The 21,948-nt window shown below is 39.0% G+C and overlaps 1 protein-coding gene across 1 annotated transcript in view; it reads right to left on the bottom strand.

The window, feature by feature from the left end:
- Positions 1 to 3,757: 3,757 nt before the first annotated feature.
- The window catches only part of Mylk4 (myosin light chain kinase family member 4), a 105,749-nt gene continuing 87,558 nt past the window's right edge, over positions 3,758 to 21,948 (bottom strand). Inside the window, exons 9-15 of the mRNA XM_042680354.1 lie at positions 21,583 to 21,724; positions 18,298 to 18,368; positions 17,427 to 17,555; positions 16,605 to 16,757; positions 14,985 to 15,063; positions 7,442 to 7,512; positions 3,758 to 4,125 (exon numbers count right to left, since the gene is read on the bottom strand). Coding sequence (XP_042536288.1) covers positions 7,471 to 7,512; positions 14,985 to 15,063; positions 16,605 to 16,757; positions 17,427 to 17,555; positions 18,298 to 18,368; positions 21,583 to 21,724 — 616 coding nt within the window. The 3' untranslated portion in view covers positions 3,758 to 4,125; positions 7,442 to 7,470. The remainder of the gene's footprint in view (positions 4,126 to 7,441; positions 7,513 to 14,984; positions 15,064 to 16,604; positions 16,758 to 17,426; positions 17,556 to 18,297; positions 18,369 to 21,582; positions 21,725 to 21,948) is intronic.

Here is a 21,948-nt window from a genome sequence, read left to right as displayed (position 1 = left end):
AATATGACTGTTCAGAACATCATCACAAGGCAAAGTAATACAGCTAAATTCAGAAATAAAACTACATGTAATTACCACATTATGAATCCATTTCCAGTTCTTATCTATGTGGATTAACATCAGAAGTTCTCACTGACATCTGCCAGCTGGGATGACAGCAAAATATACACGCTCAAAGCACACACACTCAGGAGCTGAGTGCTTTCTGCTCTTTAAAATGTGTGGTCATAGTTGAGTGACAGCCTTCACAGAAGGTAAGGACCACTTGTAAAAACCCATCTCACTAAAATGGAGTAAGGAGATATGTGCAACATTTCTAAAATGAGAAACTATAGACATCAAGCTACACAAAGACGTTGTCTGAGACAGGAACTCAGCATTGAATAAGTTGAGCATTGACTTTTCCTGTAGAAAGCAATCTGACATTTGGAAATGGAATTTTCATCTCAAAAAGGCCTCAGGGATGCTGGAAATGTAATTCTGAAGGAGAGCCTGTGCTTGTTAGTATGTACCAAGTCCTGGGTTCCATCCCTGGCATGAAAGGAAGTAAGTGGAGAGAGAAAGAAGAAAAGTCATAAAAGGTACATTGTAGGGAAAAGTTGGGCTTTGGTTAATAAAGGAAGAAAGAAATGTAAAAGAGCCACATGCAAGGCAGGAAGAACTGGGGACACTGAGCAGTGAGCCTTGGCCATGGTCTGGCCACTCAGATGGCAGAAGTAGCCAGAGCTGAAGTAAGTCTAACCATCACAGCCTGCCAGGCCTGCTTCTTTCTCTAGCTTGCATTTTTACAAATGAGTTTTCCAAATGAGTTGGCCCACAGCCCAAACCAAACAAGAACATGTATGCATTCTGGTGCCCCTCGCTGAATGGCTAGGTAGGGCCAAAAGAGCAACAGGGAGGAGGGAGGAGAGAACAGGGAATGAAATAATGAAAAGTCTTACTTCCCTAGTATAAAAATCCACATTTGACTCTGAAATGAGAAGAAAAATCAGTCTTGTAATTTTCATAAAAATGATGAGAGTATGCACATAGCTTTTAAAGCATAAGGAAAGAAAGTGAATTAATATAAAGTCCAACAAAAAAAAGCCACTAAAAAGTAAAATCTACAAAACTCAAATCTACAGTACATATATGAGTTCTGTGTTACCAAATTCAATCTGAAAATCTTTGCCCCAAATTAGGTCAGATGACAATTCCTTCCAAAGTTTTTTATGTCACAAGTGAGTGATGGTTAAATACCAACAGATTCTGGTTAAGTGTTGGTGTCTTACAAATTGGAAGTATCAGTCTGATTTCATCATATTTTTGGTCAATTTATTCACTCTAGATAGTGGGAAGTGCCTTTCAGAGCTTAATTCCCCCCATTTGCTAAAGGAAGGGACCAAACTGCCTAGAGAAGGTGAGCAAAGCCATATCATCCATTAAGAAGGCAGGGGAGAAAAACTGCCTCTCACATCCTGACTTCTTAGGAAATTTCATGACAATAAGCCCCAGTGTAGCCAGACACAGCTTCTATGCATCCACACTTGCATCTGGTTTGATTCTCTGGCTTTAAAAAGCCCTGTTTCCCTACCAGAACAGCAATCTACAAAGTTACAGGCTCTTGCTGAAGCAGCCACACATGGGCGTGGGGCAAGGGGACAGGACAGACACCAGACTGATAATCTTCCTTTCCAAGGTAACTCTAGACTGTAATCATCAACTCTGCAAAAGGGAACTAAGCCTCAGCTCTCATATAAAAGGCGCCCTGCTGGCATGGGGGATGCTTTCCATCCAAATGTGGAAATTTAACTACAAATTCAAACAAGATCCTTTCTCAATGTAGAGTCTCCTTTCTAAACCTCAAAAAATAAAAATAAAAAAAATCACACCCACTAACTGCAGGGTCATCAAGTGGATTAGTGCAAAGAAATCATGCTCTATTTGACCTAAGCTGTCCTTTCCACGTGTGACAGGTTCTGGGGCAAGTTTATCTGCCAAAGTGAGTCAGAATGAAAGCTGGATGCAGGTTACAAATACTGCAAAAGACCTTCTGCTCAGTCTGGTGGTGAATCCATGCTGCAGGACCAAAAACTTCCTCCCATACGGGGTTTCCAATCAGGCCCTTGTGTCTTATTTAGCATTTGAGTGAATGCCAGCTCCCTGTGGTCTACCAATATTAATGCATGCACTGCCTTGTATTTTTCCAGACTCAATGAACAGCATCAGCTAAACATAGCACAGTAACATAACACTTCAGTCACAGGGCTGTGCCGCTGTGTTCTCTCTCTCTCCTCTCCCCTCTCTCTCTCTCTCTCTCTCTCCCTTCCTCCCTCCCTCCCCCACCCCTCTGTCTCTCTTTTCTCTCCAGTATTGGGGCATTAGGGCTTGAACTCAAGGCCTGATTTTGCTCAAGGGAAGTTCACTACTAGTTGAGCCTCAGCTCCACTTCCATCTTTTTGGTGGTTTATTGGAGATAAGAGTCTCACAGACTTTCCTGCTTGGGCTGGTTCCAAGCAGCAATTCTCAGATCTCAGCCTCTTGAGTTGCTAGGATTACAGAATAAACCACTGCTTTTAAGAAAATGAAACATTTTAAGCACAGTCATATATTAGGGATATGAAAAACCAAAGTAGGAGCACAGAAATGCATCATACTATGTGAGCAACAACTAGGAAGGAATAGGTTTTAATCCCAGGATGACTAAGAAATTGGCATGGGCCTTCACTAAGTGGCATATTTCCCTCTATGTACTTCTCCTTCCCTGTAGACATGAGGATGAGGTCCCTGTGTGTTAGTTCTTCATGAGCATGTGATCTCTGAGAGGGCATGGAGAACAGTCAACATGATAGGATTACTGTTATTCTTATTGCCATTGTGCCAACAGTACCTCAGAGTGACATGACTAAAAATATGAGCATTATAAGAAGAGCTGATCATATCACGGCAGTTATTTGGAAATAGAAAATACAAGGAGGAAAGGCTTCAAGGTGAACAGATGGGCTGGTATAGCATGTACAATGGGACTTCAGGTAACTGCATTGCTGGATGCTTCTTCATAGGGAAATGAAGCATGTTTTGCTCATCTGTACCTTAACAAAGCAATGGTGCACTAGCTCCAGAATTGGAATTTATTATCGTGTCCAAAGAGAACTGAGCAGATGGGCCCCTTGCCTTTGGTGCCCAACTATGATTTGTTTATAGCCTCTGAATCACATGAGATTTCACACTGGTGAAACTGTTGCTCTTGTAAATGTTTTAGTTTAACCAGAAACTGGAACTTGCCCTTATAGTCATTCCACACTAGAAGCCCAGCACTGTCCTTTACTAGTATGATGATTCTATTGCCTGTTGCTGACACCTGGGGCAAACTTGAAAAAAGGTCTCATAATTGTCAATATTATTATGAAGGCTGTTCTATTAAACTAACCATAAACAAGTCCCTTCTGCATTCTCCAAACTAGTGTGTTTTGTGTGGACAAACTGTCTGTTAAGGTATGCATCATGTAATGGTAGAACATTCATTTGAAAATAGAATTGTCCATGTAGTAGTGCTTCAGGACTGAAGCACTTGGATGAGAGTGCGAAATAAATGGGAAGTACAGTGCCTGATGCCTCCTCAAGCCTCAGAATTCAAAGCAAATTTATCTGATGAATTACCTGATTCCAGGCCAAATCAGAAAGAGTCAAAATTAGAATTTTTATAGAGATAATTACTGGCTTGAGAGAGTCATAATGCAAGAACTGGACTTTTTTCCCTGTCCCTCTAAATTCATCCTCCAGATTTAAAAATCTCAAATAAATCTACAGTATGATTGCTCTAGTATTTCAAAACATAGCAGACATAATGTACCCCTACCTCAGCAACTAGCCTCCAATAATAAAAAATACATTAAGCTAAAAAAAAAACAACTCAAGAAGGCAGGGAAACATCTTCCTGATGGGATGCATTATGTGGGATGTGGGGATCTGTCTGAGCCCCCAGGGAGCAGGAACTGGGTAACCCACTGAGTGCAGCAAAGTCGCTCCAAGTTCAAGTTCAAGGGCTCTCCCTACTCCCCCTGCCAGTCAGCAAAGGGGTCAAGGCATCAGAACTGCTGAGTGCTCAAAAGTCTTCTCAAAGCAGCAGCAACCGCAGCACTTTTCCTGCAAAGCAAACAAAATATGAATCCTGTTAATTCAGCAGGACTTTTAAAATTGTAATTAGCTGGTTGTAGCCCTTAGGAAAACCACAGATGATTTTTTTTATAACGTATGTGTGTATGTGAGAGAAAAAAAAGAAACCTCTCAATGGATTCCGCTGCTTACCCAAAATGGGGTTTGAAGTTTATGGGAGATATTTTAGCACTATTTGCAATATCCAGAGACAAGGCCTCTTTGTTTCTTCTGAAAAACAGCCGCTCCTGCCCTGTGCCATGGGTCCTTGGTCAGCCGGATCCCAGTATCAAAGTGAGAATGTGAATCATGCAGAGCACATAGTCCTCTCTCAACATTCATGGCAGATTGGTTCCAGGCCTCCATACATGCCAGTCCTTTATATATAAAATGGCAAAGCATTTGCAAAGAACCTGTGTGCATTCTCCACTGTACTTTAAATCATCTCCAGATTACTTATACTGTAATATCTAATACAGGTTATATGCTGTGTGAATAGTTGCCATGCTATGCTGTTTAAGAGATGATGACAAAAAAGTCTGTCCATGTTCAGCATGGATGCAAATTTTTATTCAAATATTTTTCATCCATAGCTAGATGAATCTGAAGATATGAACCATGAATATGGAGGACCAACTATACTTCCATTTGCTTTAGGGCATCTCTAACCTAGGGCCTAAGTACTGTTTGCTTTCCTGAATCAATTCTATGGATAGGAGGAGGTTTTCTAAATTTCTATCATATATTCTGGCAAAAGAGGCAAAAGATGCAAAGGGAACAATGAATGGAGTGGTATCAGGTTGTTTTTTTTTTTTTGGAGTGTTTCCTTGGTGCATTAAGAAACCTCTAACAAATTGAAGGAGATTTATATGCCTAAATTTACATTGTGGATTAGACCTTATTTATAGAGCCTGGAACTCTCTTTTTCCACAGTAATAATCTTTAACCACGAGATTTTTAAAATCAATATTATCTCAAGTTTGGTTTTACTCATAATAAATCCTGCCAAAACCCATCTCACCCTGGCAGAGAATCTGATGTGAAGAATGATTTTTTTTAATCTTCTCAAAAGAGTTTTCTCCCAGAGTTAATATCTTTCATTTACTTTTAAATTAAAAATAGGGGCGGAGGCTCAATGAGAGAGCCTCATCATGAATGAGGCCCTGGTTTCAATTGCTAGCACTGTAGGAAAGGGGGTTAGGAAATAAACTTAGAATCTACATCCACATCATGTGAATCTGAAATAATTCTTCCTTGGCCTCTGGTCAAATCCAGGTGAATTTTTATGGCCTAATGGAGCTAGAGGAACTCAGGGAAAGGAGGCAGCAGCAAAAGCAAACCTGACAAGAGTCTGGGGAGGTGGCATGCAATTCCAGCAAAGGTTGCACCTATGTGACCAGCTCAAATGCTTGTATCTGTCTTCTGCATGACTTCTGCCACTGTATTCTATCGCTCCAAATTCAAGGTAACAACTTTAACTTTGAAGATGTCTACCTTCTCCCATGGCCATTTCCTCTTCATTCTTTCCCCTGCAGACCCTGGCGACAAGCTGCCTTGGAATGCAACCTCCTGTCACCCAGAGCATTCATTCCCATCAAGCCTCAAATGTGACTCCAGAATTTCTGGTGGGAAGGTGGTTTGTGGCAAACCCTCGGGGTTTGTGGTGGCTGGGGACAAAACTGCTTGTAGGGGAGAGAGTGAAGAAGAGGGGAGAGGAAAGGCACAGGGGGACTGTGTTGGGGCCTCCCTACTGAGGGCTTACATTGACAGCTATCTAAGCTTTGTAAGCTCAGCCTGATGCACCAAGACCCGTGAAAGAAAATTACTTTCTACCTTCCCCATACTTTGATACCCTTGTTAATTTGGATAAACAAGCATGGTCTCTGTAAATTGAAAGCCCAGGTCTTCTAGTTGACTGTTCATAGATTACTAAATAAGTAACAGGCTCATAAGTAAATAACCCCCATACAGAAAGGCCAAGTGCTTTCTAACACTGTGGACTTGATTATTGTATACTGATTTATTTCTACCCCATTGTATTCTATGAAAGATTTTTGAGGCTGTTTACAAAAATATATTCAGCCAAATAGACACACAAAAACCTCAGGTTCCAGAAAATACCAACTGGAATAAAGAAAGGATTGAGATCAGTAGGGTCTGATGATAAAGCTCCATAGTAAAGGACTTGCCTAGCATGTACAAGGCACTAGGTTCAATCCATTATTTAAAAAAGGAAAAAAAATAAAAGGATTAAAATGAGTGGGCTAGAAGGCCAGAATCATATATCATATATTCTAGGAAGTCATTAAAACTTAGCTGTGGAAAACTGGCCAAGGACTTTGTGCCTCTTCAGTGATATAAATGGTGGGTTTTCTGAAAGTCCTTAATGACCCATTGATCTTATACCGTTCTTTAGTTATTGATATACGTGAAGATATTCATGCACAAAACTATCCTTTAATTCTGACAAAACTCTAAGAGGGGCAAAGGAAAGTTTGTGCAAAGTGGTGTGACTCAGGATCAAAGAGGACAAGGAGAGGAGCAGATCACTGGGGAGGGGCTCAGGCTTTGTTTTAGAATGACAGGTCTGGATGGAGTCCATTGTGACTGAGTTGTTCCACTTCTGAGGTTCTGAGGTACAGTTCCCCAGTTTACACAAAAGAAGACATCACTTCCGTAGACCTCATGAAACTTTTCTAACGATTACCTGAGGCAATTTCTGTTCCATCTAGAGCCTACTGAGCTCATTATTGAGATTCCTTCTTTATGCCAGGCCCTGGTCGTATGGCTTTGCCTGGACTATTTCATTGATGCCACTCAGTGAGCTTAGAGTATTGGCAATCCACATGTCAGGGAACTGAGCTTCCTCTACTAGGCAACAACAGAACCAGGGCACAAAGTCAGCAATCCGAATTTGGGGACCTCTCCCACTCCTTAAGCCAAAACACAGTTCTGCTTCTCACCATGCTGTGCAAATAGCATACAACTGCTTTGTTTCTTTCTTCCTTAATTTCTCTGCTTTTTTTTCTTTCTCTTTCTTTCCTTATATTCCTCCTTTCCTCTCTCTTCCTTCCTTCCTTCCTTATTTCCTTCCTTCTTTCTTCCTTCCTCTTTCTTTCTTTCATTTTTTTATTCCTCTCACTTAAAGCATACAACAAACATTTCTTCCCAAGACAAGTGGACCATATTTTCAAGGCTATTCAAATCTGTGCCTTCTCAGATTGCGGCCCTAGTTAGTCCTCAAAATAAATGTACTATTCTTCATTCCCAGAGGAGAGCGAAGAGAGACAAAAGACCGAAGACCAACCTTTCAAATAAACCAGCACCTTCAATGGACTATTTGGTCATGAGGTTCTGAGCATCAGAGTTGCAGTTCTTCTTCTAGAAAAATCAGGAGACATTTGGGGAAAATTAAAATTGTTTCCATAAATTCTTGACTTATGAGAACTCAAAAAGGAGTAAATAATTTGCTACTGAATAGAAAGTGTTTTCCACAGAGATTCTTTTTTTGTTTGTTTGAGACAGGCTTTCACTAAATATCACCCAGATGGGCTCACAACTCACAGTCACCTTTATGCTTTAGTCTCCTAAATTCTGAAATTATAGGTGTATGCCAATGTGCCCAGTTTTTAATAGATATTTTTTTCTTTTTTTGGTCCAGTCGTGAGGCCTGAACTCTGGGCCTGGGCACTGTCCCTCAGCTCTTCAGCTCAAGGCTAGCGCTCTACCACTTGAGCCACAGCGCCACTTCCAGCTTTTTTTCTTTTTGCTTATATGGTGCTGGGGAATCGAACCCAGGGCCTCATGCATGCAAGGCAAGTGCTCTACCACTGAGCCACCTTCCCAGCCCAATAGATATTCTTGAAAGCTAAATTGTAAAAGACCCCTGCAGACATGCTTCCAACCTTTACAGTCCAAGTCAAGCATGTCTTCTACTCTCCTATAACATCCTCATGATCACTTTCCTTACTTTTCACTGAGAGTCACTCACATTTAGTTTTCACATGTATGCCTTGTTAAAACCCACTTTGACAAAGCACAAGAGCCAGTACTTGTTTCATTAGGGCTCTGATGGCTAGAGGATGATTCAGATGGCATGCAAGTGCCGATGGATAGGTTCACTAAGAGAAAAGAATCCTCAGTTTGGAGTCAAAGAAAAGCCATTGTAAAAGAGGTAACATGGAGGGCTGGGGTGAGGCTCAAATAGTAGAACACTTGCTTAGCAAGACAAGTCTCTGAGTTCAATCTCTAGTACTGTTCAAACACACACACACACAAAAAAAAAACAAGCAAAATATACCCTAGACTAAATCCCCCTCCTCTGGCCATCACTTAACTTGCAAATACATTTTTTAAAAATAAGAAAGATGACATTCAATTTCAGCTTTAATCATCATGATTTTGGCTGATTTACAAGGATGGACAGAGATGGGCCTAGAAATAGGTTTGGGATATCCTGGGGCAGCTGTAACCACTGGTGTGTTTGATTTGGTATGTACAGAAGAGGATGTGTGAAAACTTTCTAAGGATTGACACAATACAATTTAGATCTTAACTGTCCTCCAAAGGCCTTTATATTATTGCCAGCCCTGGTGCTTCCTCCTAATGGGAGGACGTTAGGTTATTGGAGGGGCGTGTCTTTGAAGAAAATTATGTGGCTAGCCCTTTCTTCTTTTGATCTTTTTCTGGCCATGAGATGAGCAGTTTTCCCCAGTCATGTAGTTCCATTATGTTGTTCTGATTTACCATAGTTCCAAAAGCAATTGATGAAACCTCCAAAACTATGAGCAAAAGGAAAATTTTTTTCTTGATAATTATTTGTTGCAATAATGGAACACCGACTAATTCTGAAGTGGTATGATGAGAGTTGTAATTAAGGAAATGGTAATTTGATTAACTAGAAAAGAGTGAATGACAGTTGGATATCCATTTGTGTTTTATTAGTCCACTGAGAGGGCATATGCTATGGGCAAAGGGTATCTTTGTTCTTGGAATAAAGAAACTATGTCATATTTGTTAAGATTTCCTTCCTCTGTCTCCAAAGCAACAAGGAATTGTGCAAATGAGGTACTTGCTGAGTCCTAATGAAGTTATAGTTTGAAATTACTTCAAGTGAGGGCTGTTTCTGACATGGCATGGGTTATGTACAGATTGTTGGAGACTTAAGAAAGGCCAGAACCACTCATGTCATCTTGAGTATAAAACCGAAGACAGAGAACTTTGGGACCTTAATTCTTAAGAAAGAAACAGAAAATGCTTCTTAAGTATAGAGGCTGAAACCAGGCACTGGTGGTTCGTGCCTATAATCCTAGCTACTCAGGAGGCTGAAATCTGAGGGTCACAATTCAAAGCCAGCCTGGGCAGGAAAGTCCATGAGATTCTTATCTCCAGTTACTACCAGAAAACCGGAAGTGGCACTGTGGCTCAAGTGGCAGAGTGCTCTCCTTAAGCTGAAGAGTTCAGGGACAGTGCCCAAACCCAGAGTTCAAGCCCCACAACCAAAAAGTAAAATAATAATAATAATAGATGCTGAAATAGTGAAAACTTAGTTAAATGTTTTTAAGATGAAACAAAAGAGATAAGAATACTTGAAAATAAGTTTAGGTCAAATGGTGGATGAGATAATAAATTTCAACATAAAAATTAATTCTTATTTTACATAATAAAAACCAAGAGTATTCCCAAATTAAATTGTCTAGAAAAATTTAGTCTCAATACAGGCTAAATACTCCTATTCCAAAAGTCTGAAATACTAAATGCTTCAAAATTGAAAACTTTTGCACTATTAACAACATGGCACCACAAGGAGAAAATTCTATATCAGACTTTGTGTGCTGGATTACAATCAAAACACAGGTGCATTAAAATATTGCACAATATTACCTTCAGACTATGTGCATAAGGCATATATAAAATGTAGTTTAATTTTATGTTTAGATATAGGTCCTGTTCTCAAGATGAGTATGTGCAATTTCCAAATTCTGAGAAACATCTGACACCCTTCATGTCTCAGCAATTTGGATAAGGTATCCTTAACCTATATTTGGTTGAAAAATAAAATATGTTGTTTGAATGTTGCCTTTTACTAATGCCAAATATGTACAGTACAAGAATAGTTCTGATTTGTTGTGATTCTGGATCTTTACTTAGGAAGTTTTGACCCATGCCTACTAGCCCTAGTGTTTCTTTTACCCCTTTCAGTTATATTTTCATGGTATTTGGCCTTACATTGAGGTCTTTGATCCATTTTCAATTGATTCTGGTGTAGTGTGATTTATAAGTTTTAGTTTTCTGCATGGGTATTGCCAATTTTGCCAGCCCTATTTGTTGAGAAGGCTGTCTTTCTTCAAGCCTATGTTTTTGGCTCCCATATCAAATATTAGGAGGCTATAAGTCTGTGTGTTTATTTCTGGATCTTCTTTTCTGTTTTATTGGTCCTCAGGCCTATTCTTGTGCCAGTATCAAGCTGTTTTTATTTCTATGGTTTTGCAATAGAGTTTGAAGTTTGGTTCAGAGAAGGGCCTTATATTTAAAGTATACTTAGAGCTCAAAAAATTAAATCCCCCAAAATGAACTCTCAAAAAAGCAGCATCCCAATTAGTAAGTTGGCTAAAGATATAAAGAGAGATTTTTCAGAAGAAGAAGAAAGAATCATCAATAGACACATGAAGATATGTTCAACATCTCTGGCCATACAAGAAATGCAAATCAAAATAACATTGAGATTCCAACTCAACTGAGTTAGAATGACCATTATCAAGAAAACTAACAAGAACAGATGCTGGCAGGAATGTGGCCAAAGGGAACTCATATTACTCTGTTGGTGGGAATGTAAACTTGTTCAGCCACTCTGGAAAGCTGTATGGAGTTCCCTCAAAAGATTAAATATGGAAGAGGAAACAAAGGAGGGGGCAACAATGCTTGATAAGAAATGTACTCGTTATCTTGCCCATGTAATTGTAATTGCTCTGTACGGTATTTTCACAATAAAAAAAAGATTAAATATTGAGCTTCCCTATGACCTAGCAATTCCAATAGACCACAAACAAGGCCACACTAAAGCTACCAGCACAACCATGTTCATTAAACAAGGCCACACAAAAGCTACCAGAACAACCATATTCATTGAAGCATTGTTTGCCATAGCCAAGATATGGAATCAACACAGATGCCCACAGCAGATGAATGGATGAAGAAAACGTTTTATAGAGTTGGAAATGTGGCTTAGTGGTAGAATGCTTGCCTAGTATTCTGGATTTGATTCCTCAGTAGCACATAAACAGAAAAAAAGCCAGAAGTGGTGCTGTGGCTCAGGTGACCTAGCCTTGAGCAAAGAAGCTCAGGGACAGTGCTCAGGACCTGAGTTCAAGCCCCAGGACTGGCAAAAAAAGGAGAAAATGTATTATATATACACAATGGAATTCTATTCTTCCATCAGAAAGATTGATATTGTACCATTCATAAGGAAATGGAAAGACTTGAGAAAAATTATATTAAGCGAAGTAAGTCAGACCCAAAGAAACATAGGTTGCATGTTGTCCTTCATTTGTAATAACTAGAATGTGCCTATAAATCACAGGTAAACATACTGGATGGTAAAGAGAAAAAATACACTGGGACATGATAAATTATACAGGTCTCTAGACATTCACATAGTGAGACCAAAGGAGAATATTATTACAAGAAGATCATAAAGGCTCAATAGCTCTGTGCATATGATCATATTAAATAATATTTATCAAAATGAACTCCAAGAAATGGAAATAAGAGGTTTTTTTTTCCTTTGTTGATGTTTTTGTTTTTTGTACCTTTTGTCTTGCTTGTAAGTTTATCTGTTCTGGGTAAGCGGGGAGCACAGAAGTGGTAGAACAAAAGGTAAAAAATGTAGCAGTGGTACTCACTAGACAGTATATTGAAAATGAACTATACAACTTGTGGAGGATAAGAGAGGGGAAAACTGGGAGAAAGTGAGAGAAGGGGACACTGTTCAATAAGAAATGTACTCATTATCTGACTTATGCAACTAACTCCTCTGTATATCACCTTCATAACAATTAAAAAATGGTTCTGAAAACATAATCTAGGCCCCCTTTATTTAGAAGGACAATAGAGCTATAAGGTTCTGCCCACTCTCTCGAACTTGTCCCTATCCTCAGGATTCTCATCTCCACAGTAGAGTTGATAATCATGGTGTTATAGGATTGGCATGAAGAGTACATAGTTAATTTTTGTAAAGTGGTTAGAGCAATGCCTGTCACTGTACCATGAAATAACTTTAATGGTAAACAGACATACAAAGGATTTTAAAAAAATTGTCGCCACTCTTAAAATATCTATTCACTTCTAGTACCAGCTATTGGATGAAATAATAAAAAGGTGATTTTTGTTGTTGTCACATGGTTTAAATATTTTTAAACATCTTTATACTGTATAGTATCATTAATTCGATGCTGTGGTTTCTATATTGTCCTGCCACGTCAAAGTGTATTTGGACACCAATAGCATGGATAAAAATACATTGGTGGAAAATGGGCTCAAAATAGGTTGGTTACCCTAATAAGCAGGTTATGCAGTCTGAGTGAGGGCCTGGCTCAGTAATAAGTCTATTTTTGCTTGGCATCAGTACCAATTATCAAGGAAAGGTATATTCAGACACAAATAAACCCCATGCTGATGCTGAATTTAGAAGTCAAGTTAATTTCAATAAAAACTGGCTGTGGAAAAAGTGAGTACCTGAAGCACAGTCATTCCAAGGTTTGTTGGTCAGGGAAAACTTCCTTTCCAGAACCCCTAAGGACTGGAGAAGATGAGAAGAGGTGGAGGAAATGAAAGTGTGTGAAGCACACACTGTGCCAGGGTCATGGCACAATGTGCATGTCTGACCCATCCATATGATCCTGCAAGCCTAGGTTCCTTATTAGTTCTGTGTGTAAATCTTGTCCAGCTAGGCATTTTACATATTCAGTTAAGTGACTGAAATGTTACATCTATAATTCATGCTTATTTAGATTGAAAGAAGATGAAAGAGGCAGAGAAGCCAATTAAGAGCTAATACTGTAGGGGTCATATGGGTATATATATGTATATATTCATATATGTATATATGATATATGCATATGTGTGTATAGACACATATATGCATATATCTTCATATGTATACCCATATGACCCCTACAGTATGTATATCTGTGTGTATATATGCATGTATGTGTATATATGCACATGCATGCATATATATGTGCATATATACGCACATATATGCATATATATGTGCATATATACACATATGACCTCTACACATATACACACAAACATATTAACTGAAGTATGGTATCTGCAGGGGAGGAATCCAATGGTACAATTCCTTTGAATAGGTAAGTTACAGTTTAACAAAATGAATACCATGAAGCCGGAACGTGTGCTGTCAGGAAGGGAGGAGAGTAGATGAATGAAGGGAGGAGAGGAGATGAATGAAGAGAGAAATGGTGGACAAATGCAGTCATATTCAATGTATATATGTGAAAATGAAACTAGGAAAATTGAGAGGATGGGTGGGCTTAGGAGGAATGAAGAAGAGTAATGAAAGAGGTGATTTTGATTATGATTTATTGTGCTCACAAACTAACATGTTGAATTGAAAACCCTTCATTCAACCACTTAAGGATAATAAAGAATTTTTAAGTATTTAAATTTAAAAATTTTTAATTTTATTGCCAGACAAGATAATTATGAAGGTGGAGTGGATTAGATTAAGTCCAGAGGTAATTAGGAATATAATGTATAGAACTTGGAGGTAAATTAAACATAAGATGAAGGAATTAAGGGAGAGGGAGAAATAAACAAGGTAGTTTAGGGTCTCACTGATCTACCCAATGGGTATCCTATGCTGGGAAGATGGTTGAGGAGGAAGTGAGGCAGAAAGAGATAAGATGGCTTAGGATGGAGAGGATTCAAGTGGAAACATCTTGTTCATATGACCTTAGGCATAGGAAAGAAATCTGTGCCAGAGATAGATGAGAAAGTTGGAATACACATAGTAAGATAATGGGAACAGAGAGAGATGTCACTGTATTCTACTTCACAGCCTTTGTGTGTGTGTGTGTGTGTGTGTGTGTGTGTGTGTGTGTGTGCGCGCGCGCGCCAGTATTGGGCCTTGAACTCAAGGCCTGGGCTTTTCTGCTCAAGGTTGGTATCTACCACTTGAATCACAGCTATACTTCTAGCTTTTTGGCAGTTAGTTGGAGTTAAGAGTCTCACAGTCTTTCCTATTTGGGCTGGCTTTGAGCCATGATCCTCAGATCTCAGCCTCCTGAGTTGCTAGGATCACAGGTGTAAGGCTCCAGCTCTTGGCAGTCTCTAGAGACCAAAATTGTCTTCACTCGCTTGGAAATCTGCTCTGAGTTGAATATTAGAGTTAGGATTTAGAGGCCAAACAGACTAAACTAGATTAAAACAAAGAGCTTGGAATTCTGAATTATTTTTAAGGAGATATTTCTCCAGAACTTACAACAACATATCTTCTCCAAAAACTGTATGTTTTTAAATATTTAGGCCACATATACTTGTGAGTGTAAGTATGTGTACATAGTATTTAATGAATTGTATTTTATAATGGGTAGGATGCGTTCATAACAATAGCTATACTTAATAATGAGCTTAACATATATAAACAACATTATTAACATTTTTAATTTAAAACTCTGCTCTATAATAACATTTTACATGCTTTCAAATTAGCACACGACTTAAGTCATGACAAAAGGTTAAGATGGACAACTGGTAAATACAACAAAATAAAATAACAGGCAGACACAGGAAAAAAAGCAGAGGAGGCAGGGTGCCTCAGTCACCTGTGCACTGAGTCTGGAGTGCAGCTTGTGGTCTGACAACCAGGGGTGCTTCAGAGCTTCGCTGGCACTTATTCTCCAACTAAAAGGAAATCCAGAAAGTCAGTAGAAGCACACCAAGTGACCCCTGCACCTGCCATTCATCCCTAGTTCTGGTCATGGCCTTTGGTAGACTAGGTGGCCAACTTTCAAATTCAAAGTCAAATCTAGCCTCTCTGGAATTGTTTGCTTTAGAGGATGGCATAGGTGATCATCAGACCTAACCAGGGTAACAAAATGGGTAAAATAAGTCAGAGAAAAGGTTTTTACAAGTCTTGTTAATAAAAGACATCAACTTCCAAACAGAAGCAACCATTCTTATGATACAATATCTGAATATCATAAATTGAACTCCTAGCAAACAGTTGAAAAACAAATGCATCTTTATTATTGTAACAGTAAATGCTACATCTTTTTGATACTTGAACTGACACTTGAACTCAAAGCCTGGGCACTATTCCTTGGCTTTTTTGCTCAAAGCCAATAATAATAATGATAACCTCAGGTACTTTAGCTCTTTCTGTCAAGGAAAAAGAAAATCACTATCTAAATTGTCTTTCTCCTCAGCCTGATGCTGTTAGCCTGGCTAAATTCTCTTCATTCTCGAGACTCAGTTTGATTCCAACATTGTGTATATTGTTAGAATACATTGTAAGTTATTTCTTCTTTAAAAAAATCTATCACTTCTATTAGATCACAAGTTTACTAAAGCATGGGCTGAGCTTTATACTTCTGTTCTTACTGCCCAATTCATTTCCTTGAATGAAAGACTGTCCATCAGGCTTTGTGCCAGAGCCATGTTGGTACCTCTACTTCCCACAACATGCTTCTATCTATTAATTCATAGTCATGTTCACTAATGGACCTAAAAGTCACAAAATAATAAAACAATAAAGCAAATACTATTGGCTCTGAAAATCTTAAATATTATCATATGATCTAGGTATGAAGTCCCCTGAAATGGTGAATTGCAATGTCCTTCCCCCTTATAATTCTAACATGTAAGCCCTATATTTCAATATCATTCTTCACTCACTGTAATTTGTTTGAACTGATATGGTTTTAAGCACAGCCTTGGAGGAAGATCAACTTGGGCTTGAGTATCAGTGCTGCCCCTTGTAATTATGGAGCAAGTACTCACAGTCTCATCCATAAAACAGAAACAATAGCACTTTCTATAGCTTAGATCTAGGGGAGGGACAGTACTTAAAAGGGATAAATAGTTGGCACTCTCTAGGCCATAGTAGATTCACTAATGAAGCCGTAGAAAAGCGTTCAGTTACATAGAGCCACACTTGCTTTACAGAGGTGAAAGAGACAGTGATCACCTGAGGCCCAGGAGGAGACTGTAAATGTTGAGGGCTTTGCAGCAGAAGCCAGAAAGGCATGGATTCATAGCCAGATAGCAGTCTGCTGGCCAGAGAAATCCTAGTCCTTAGTAGGTCAGGTAACTGAGTTGAACTTAACTCAGTTTGCATCAGCACCATTGATGGCACTGGGAAATAGATTCTAACAAACCCTTGTGTTCCACAATATTTCTGATTACCCCCATGTCTCCTAGGGTAGAGGGTGAGCTGGGGATACCTCTTCTCCTTGATCAGGAGCTTGGAGATGAACTCCCTGGCCTCATCCGAGATGTCCTGAAATTCTTCTTCTTCTAAATCCCACCTGCATGCCAGGACGTTGCTTAGTGTCTCTGCATCATTATCACCCAGGAAAGGGGACAAACCGCTGAGTCTAGAACACAGCATCCAGAGTGAGGTGAGTGATTTCAAACAACCTTGAATCCTTCTTAGAATGTTTGCTTTTTGAGTCTGTCATTTAAAAATGAAAGGAAGAAATAAAACCTAACGATGTTATGTTCTCATAAATTGGCATGTTAAATTGAAATCCCTTTGTACAACTACTTAAAGATAGTAAAAGTAAAACTATAATGATGAAGCATGATTTCATGATCTATTGCAACTAAGAAAATGCTGACCTCCCCTATCCCAATTCCCAACCTATTTTCAAAGAAAAACACAATCTCCTTTTAAAGCATTTCACAACTAGCAAGGTGCTGTCATGTACTCAGAAGAAAAACACTAGGAATGTCGCTTCTGAGGAATAAGGAGATGAGTATGTGAGATTTATTATAGTAGTGTTGGTATTGGTATTATGGCTACCTTGGGGCTTTAGGTGATGTCTTGAGAATCAAAGTGGCCCGTGGACAGACATTTACTTTTTCAGATGATGTGGGAAAAAGAATTTGCTCACCTCTAGGATTCAACAGAACCTAGAAAGTAATTGAGTATGGAATGGTGCTATATATTGGTAAACCATCTAAATTAAGGCTTTAAATTAAGGCCTCATAAAACATGCACAGGTTGAAAGCAAGTGTGTAGGAGAAACTGTGAGGTTGCTTACAGCATGTAGGTAATCACCCCCACGCTCCACATGTCAGTAGAGAAAGAAACAAAATCATAGTTCACAACTTCAGGGGAGAGAAATTCTGGAGTTCCAAAGTTCACCTTCAGCTTCTCCCTGGGTTTGTACCTGAAATTGAAGAAACAAAGTAGATGGATGTAAACTGTCAATCAAGCTCAAAAAAATTCCAATGCTGAAAAAAGACACAATGAGACTAAATAATTTCAGCACTACAGGAAACTTAAACAAACTTTACAGGAAATGGATTGCTTGTGCTACTATCAAAAATTTCCCAAGGGTTTCAAGAATAAAAATTCATCTTTAAAAGCTTAATAATCTGCAACAGCTGTAGCAAAAGCCACTCTCAACTATTAGAACATCTGAATTACAGAAAAGGCAAAAAGAAAACCAGTACAGTCCTTGGCATGTAGGTGACCAAAGTAAGCCTATGCTAACACACAAACAAAATATTGCAAAAATTTATCATCCATTTATATGCATCATTAATATGCTGAATTGTTAATGTGTTCACCTAAGCTTTCTGTGGCCATACGAAGTTTATATGTGCCACAACACTCTGCAAACTTGTTTATACTATTAGTATTTTTACAGCAAATCAAAACAAAAACTCTTACAAATGCTAACTTAATGGCTTCTAACCTAATAAAGTTCACTGTACTGGGTTTTTATATCTCATTTCTTTATGAATTCAAGAAACCTTTAAATGCTCAAGTTCAACAAAGTAAGACTGAACATAGTTCTCATTAAATTAATTCTAAATGAAGGCAGGAAACCCAGGGGCATATCAGATTTATCTTTGCAAGGAATGTCCCCTAACACCATCCTTACACCTATGTCCAAACAGACATACCTTCTGGCCAATCCAAAATCAATAATTTTTATTTGTTTAGCATCTCGATTCACACACAGGATATTCTCAGGCTGCCAGGAGAAAGAGACACATTAGCAATAAAAACAACCATCCTTCACTCAAATTGTCCTTGAACCACAACTAAAAATACAACGATGCTCAGGAAAAACATATCAGGCCTTTCACTTGGGGGCTGGCTTGTCTGTGTGGGTATTTTCTCCTTTAATTATGTGGTGGATGAGGTTGTGGGTACCCTGCCAACCTTGCATTACCCTGCCTGTCCCTCTCCATGGTTTTGCAGTTTACCATAATGCATGAGTTCAAGCAGAGGCCTCCTTGAGGGAAGAAAGAGAAGCAGGCTGTTTCACTACTTCCCAAATGGGCTGGTGTAGGCCAGCTCAGATGTGACATCTGCTTCAACACACACTAAAATTATTAAGTATGTTTCCCCTTCTTGTAGGAATATTTTTCCCTTAGATTTATGAGTTCCAAGAGAAATGGCCTGATTCACTTAGACAACTACATTGAATACGCAGCACAATGTGTACATTCCTGACCTCCAGATTTTCCTTTTGTGTTTGTCTATGGGAAAGTCACACGCTAAAGGAAGGCTATTCTCTTCTACTCATTCTTTATCCTCAGAAATTCCAAAGTTTTACTGTTTGCTCTCAATGCCTAAACCCTATGACTTAGTGTTCCCTTAGAGTTAGACTCTGATAAGACTGTGCCCTGAGAGACTTATTGTGAAATGGAGAAAAGTAGGTAGTATTTGTCCTGTGGGTCTAACTACATTAATTAGAATAGGGGAAAAAAACAACAACCTGAGATCTGGAAAAAAAAATGAGGGACTTGATTTAAGGTCATTGTTATTCGTAAAAGAGAAAGAACATTTTCAAAGAGCTGAGAACTCTCCAACTCTAGTTTCAACTTTTCCTGAAGATGGTGCTGGCAAAGTCTTTGGATACCCAGGATTTCATATCCATCTTTTGGGTAGTGATCACAGCCCCTACCTTCTGTCTGGTAGAAAACAGGTTTAAACACAATAGAAACTCATATATGCTTTATGAAATGATGCAGTGTTTCCTTTTCAATATTCAATCATTGATTTGATAAAGCCCTTTTCTAAAGTATCTCACAGATATCTGCGAGTAAAAATCATTTTAAAGACAAGTTGTTGTTTTTGTACAAGCCATGCCTTTTATACTTAAATAAATCATTATGTAGAAAACTGCCTAGTCATTAAAAAATATTATAACATCCTAAACTGCCTTTGCCATATATATACAAACATCTATTGAGGGTACATCAAAAAGTTTTTACCAGACACTGGTGGCTCATGCCTCTAATCCCAACTACTCGGGAGGCTGAGATCTGGGGAACATGGTTCAAAGCCAGCCCATGAGAGTCTTATCTCCAATTAATCACCAAAAAAAGCCAGAGTGAAGCTGTGGCACCAGTCTTGAGCAAAAAAGTTCAGGGGCAGTGTGTAAGCCCTTAGTTCAAGCCCCAGGACTAGTTCATTTTTAAGCCAGGCACTAGTGGGTCACACCTGTAATTCTAGCTACTCAGGAGGATAAAATGTGAGGATCTAGGATTGAAGCCAGACTGGGCAGAAAAGGCCAGAAGACCCTTATCTCCACTGAAAGTGGCTGAGGCTCAAATGGTAGAGAGCCAGTTTTGAGCAAAAAGCTAAGGGAGAACACCCTGGCCCTGAATTCAAGCCCCAGCACAAAACAGTTAGGTTTTTGTGATTATGAAATGAAAGAATGTTCACTGCATAAGATTTGCAGAACGTAAAAAACATAAAGGGGACTTCTTTTAAGCCAGCTCTCATTTCCCTAAATAGTGACAAGTACTCTTAATATTTTTTGGCTCTTTTCCTTCCAAGGAGCTTTCTCAAAAGTGACTCCTTAGTGACTCATCCAGCTGTCACCTTTATTATTGTTGTTATATACAAGCCATAACTAAAACTACCCATTGCAACTGCTCAATCAATGTTAAGAAGCCACAGATGGAGTCATTTCACTTGTAGTAGTTTAGCTCCTGGCTCCAGTTGCCAATCAAATCCCTGTAGGAATATCTGTAGAATATCCACACTCATGGAAATACGGCCCATAAAAATACGCATTATCATACTCAGTTCATGGCCAAAGACTTTGCTAATGGTTTTTAACCTCTGACTTTGTCATTTTATATTCTATTTCCCCCCACTCTTGTCCTAAGCAACAGTGAGTGGGAAAGGCAAGACACATAAATCAAAGAGTGAGAGAAGCCAAGTTGTAGGAAGAGAGGCCCATGGAAACCTATTTAAAGCGGCTAGATTTATTCAGCTGCACACTCCCTGATGACTTGCAATCGATGGTATGTTATATAGAATGCATACTTTATCTCACTGTCATGCTGTGCAAACAGGAAAAGGGGGAAATGATGGAGCCACACAAGAAGATGCACTTTCAGATACTTAGTTCCAAAATTAGACATAACCGGGGTTACTGGGATTTGGTCTTTTGCATTAAATGCAGTTCAATTCTGGACACTCCATAGAGAATGATACAAAGGAGAGAGGAAAAAAGTAAGAGGAGAAAGGAAGTGATCCAGCTTCTGTCATGTGCTCTCTTCCATTTCTAGTGCAGCCCATCATACCCTCTCAGCACCTTGACATTTCAGCCCCACCTAATGGCTTCCCTTCATTCTGTTTTCAGTGATTTCTACTCATCTTCCAGTAAGTCAAGGGAAAGTAAACTGTTGAAGTCCAGAGCTTCCTAAAGCTCTGAAGAGGGGAGTGGTAGAGGTGCTTGAACATATGGAAAATTTGGCTATGGCGATGGAATTTGAATTAGCTAAAATTCTCCCACCTAAGTACCTTGAAAATGAGAAACTTCAGGGAAACCACCACCATGTTAATTTTATTTAACACAGGTAAGTTACAAGATCTGACTGATAGACTGTAAAGATGAGCATGCAAATAATAGTCCATAAAGATGGTGAGAGAGTTGAAAATAGAGAATCTAGATTTTTCTGGGTATGGAGTATAAGCCTATAGTCTCAGCTACACAGGATCTCACAGTGATATCTCAACTCAACTCAACACACACCCACACACCTAACTCCCACACGCAATCTTTATTAACTCCTAAAAACATAACTAGTGATAGAACAAATATTTTGAGCTGATATATAATACCTGACAGAGATTCCACCCCCCGCCCAAAAAAAAAACCTACCATATGAGGAAGGAAGGATTGGAAAAACTTTACATTTGGTAGGATGAAAAAAAGGTTCTACCTTTAAGTCCAAGTGGAGGATGTACATCTGATGCATATGCCTAATCCCCTCACAAATCTGTTTGATGAACAGGATGGTATCGAGTTCTGTCAAGTTGTAGTTTTCATCAATGATGCGGTCAAACAGCTCTCCACCTTCCACACTGCAATGGGAAAAAGGGTGAAGTTCAGTCCTGCTTCCTGAAGTACCACATGCTCTTAGTAACTTGGTATATACATTCCTGTAGTAAAGTGGTATATAAGTCCCTCTAACACTAACAAAAAGCACCATGTGTGCACAGTTATTTCTGTCTTCTTTGCCATCTTGGTCAGATGATGCTTATGGTAGAGGAACTTGATATATATATATATATATATATATATATAT

The sequence above is a fragment of the Dipodomys spectabilis genome, unplaced genomic scaffold, assembly GCF_019054845.1.
Source record: "Dipodomys spectabilis isolate Male_0828 unplaced genomic scaffold, ASM1905484v1 ptg000059l, whole genome shotgun sequence".
Taxonomy (NCBI): domain Eukaryota; kingdom Metazoa; phylum Chordata; class Mammalia; order Rodentia; family Heteromyidae; genus Dipodomys; species Dipodomys spectabilis.
Note: the sequence above shows the minus strand (reverse complement) of the source record. Positions and strands in the feature narration are given on the sequence as shown.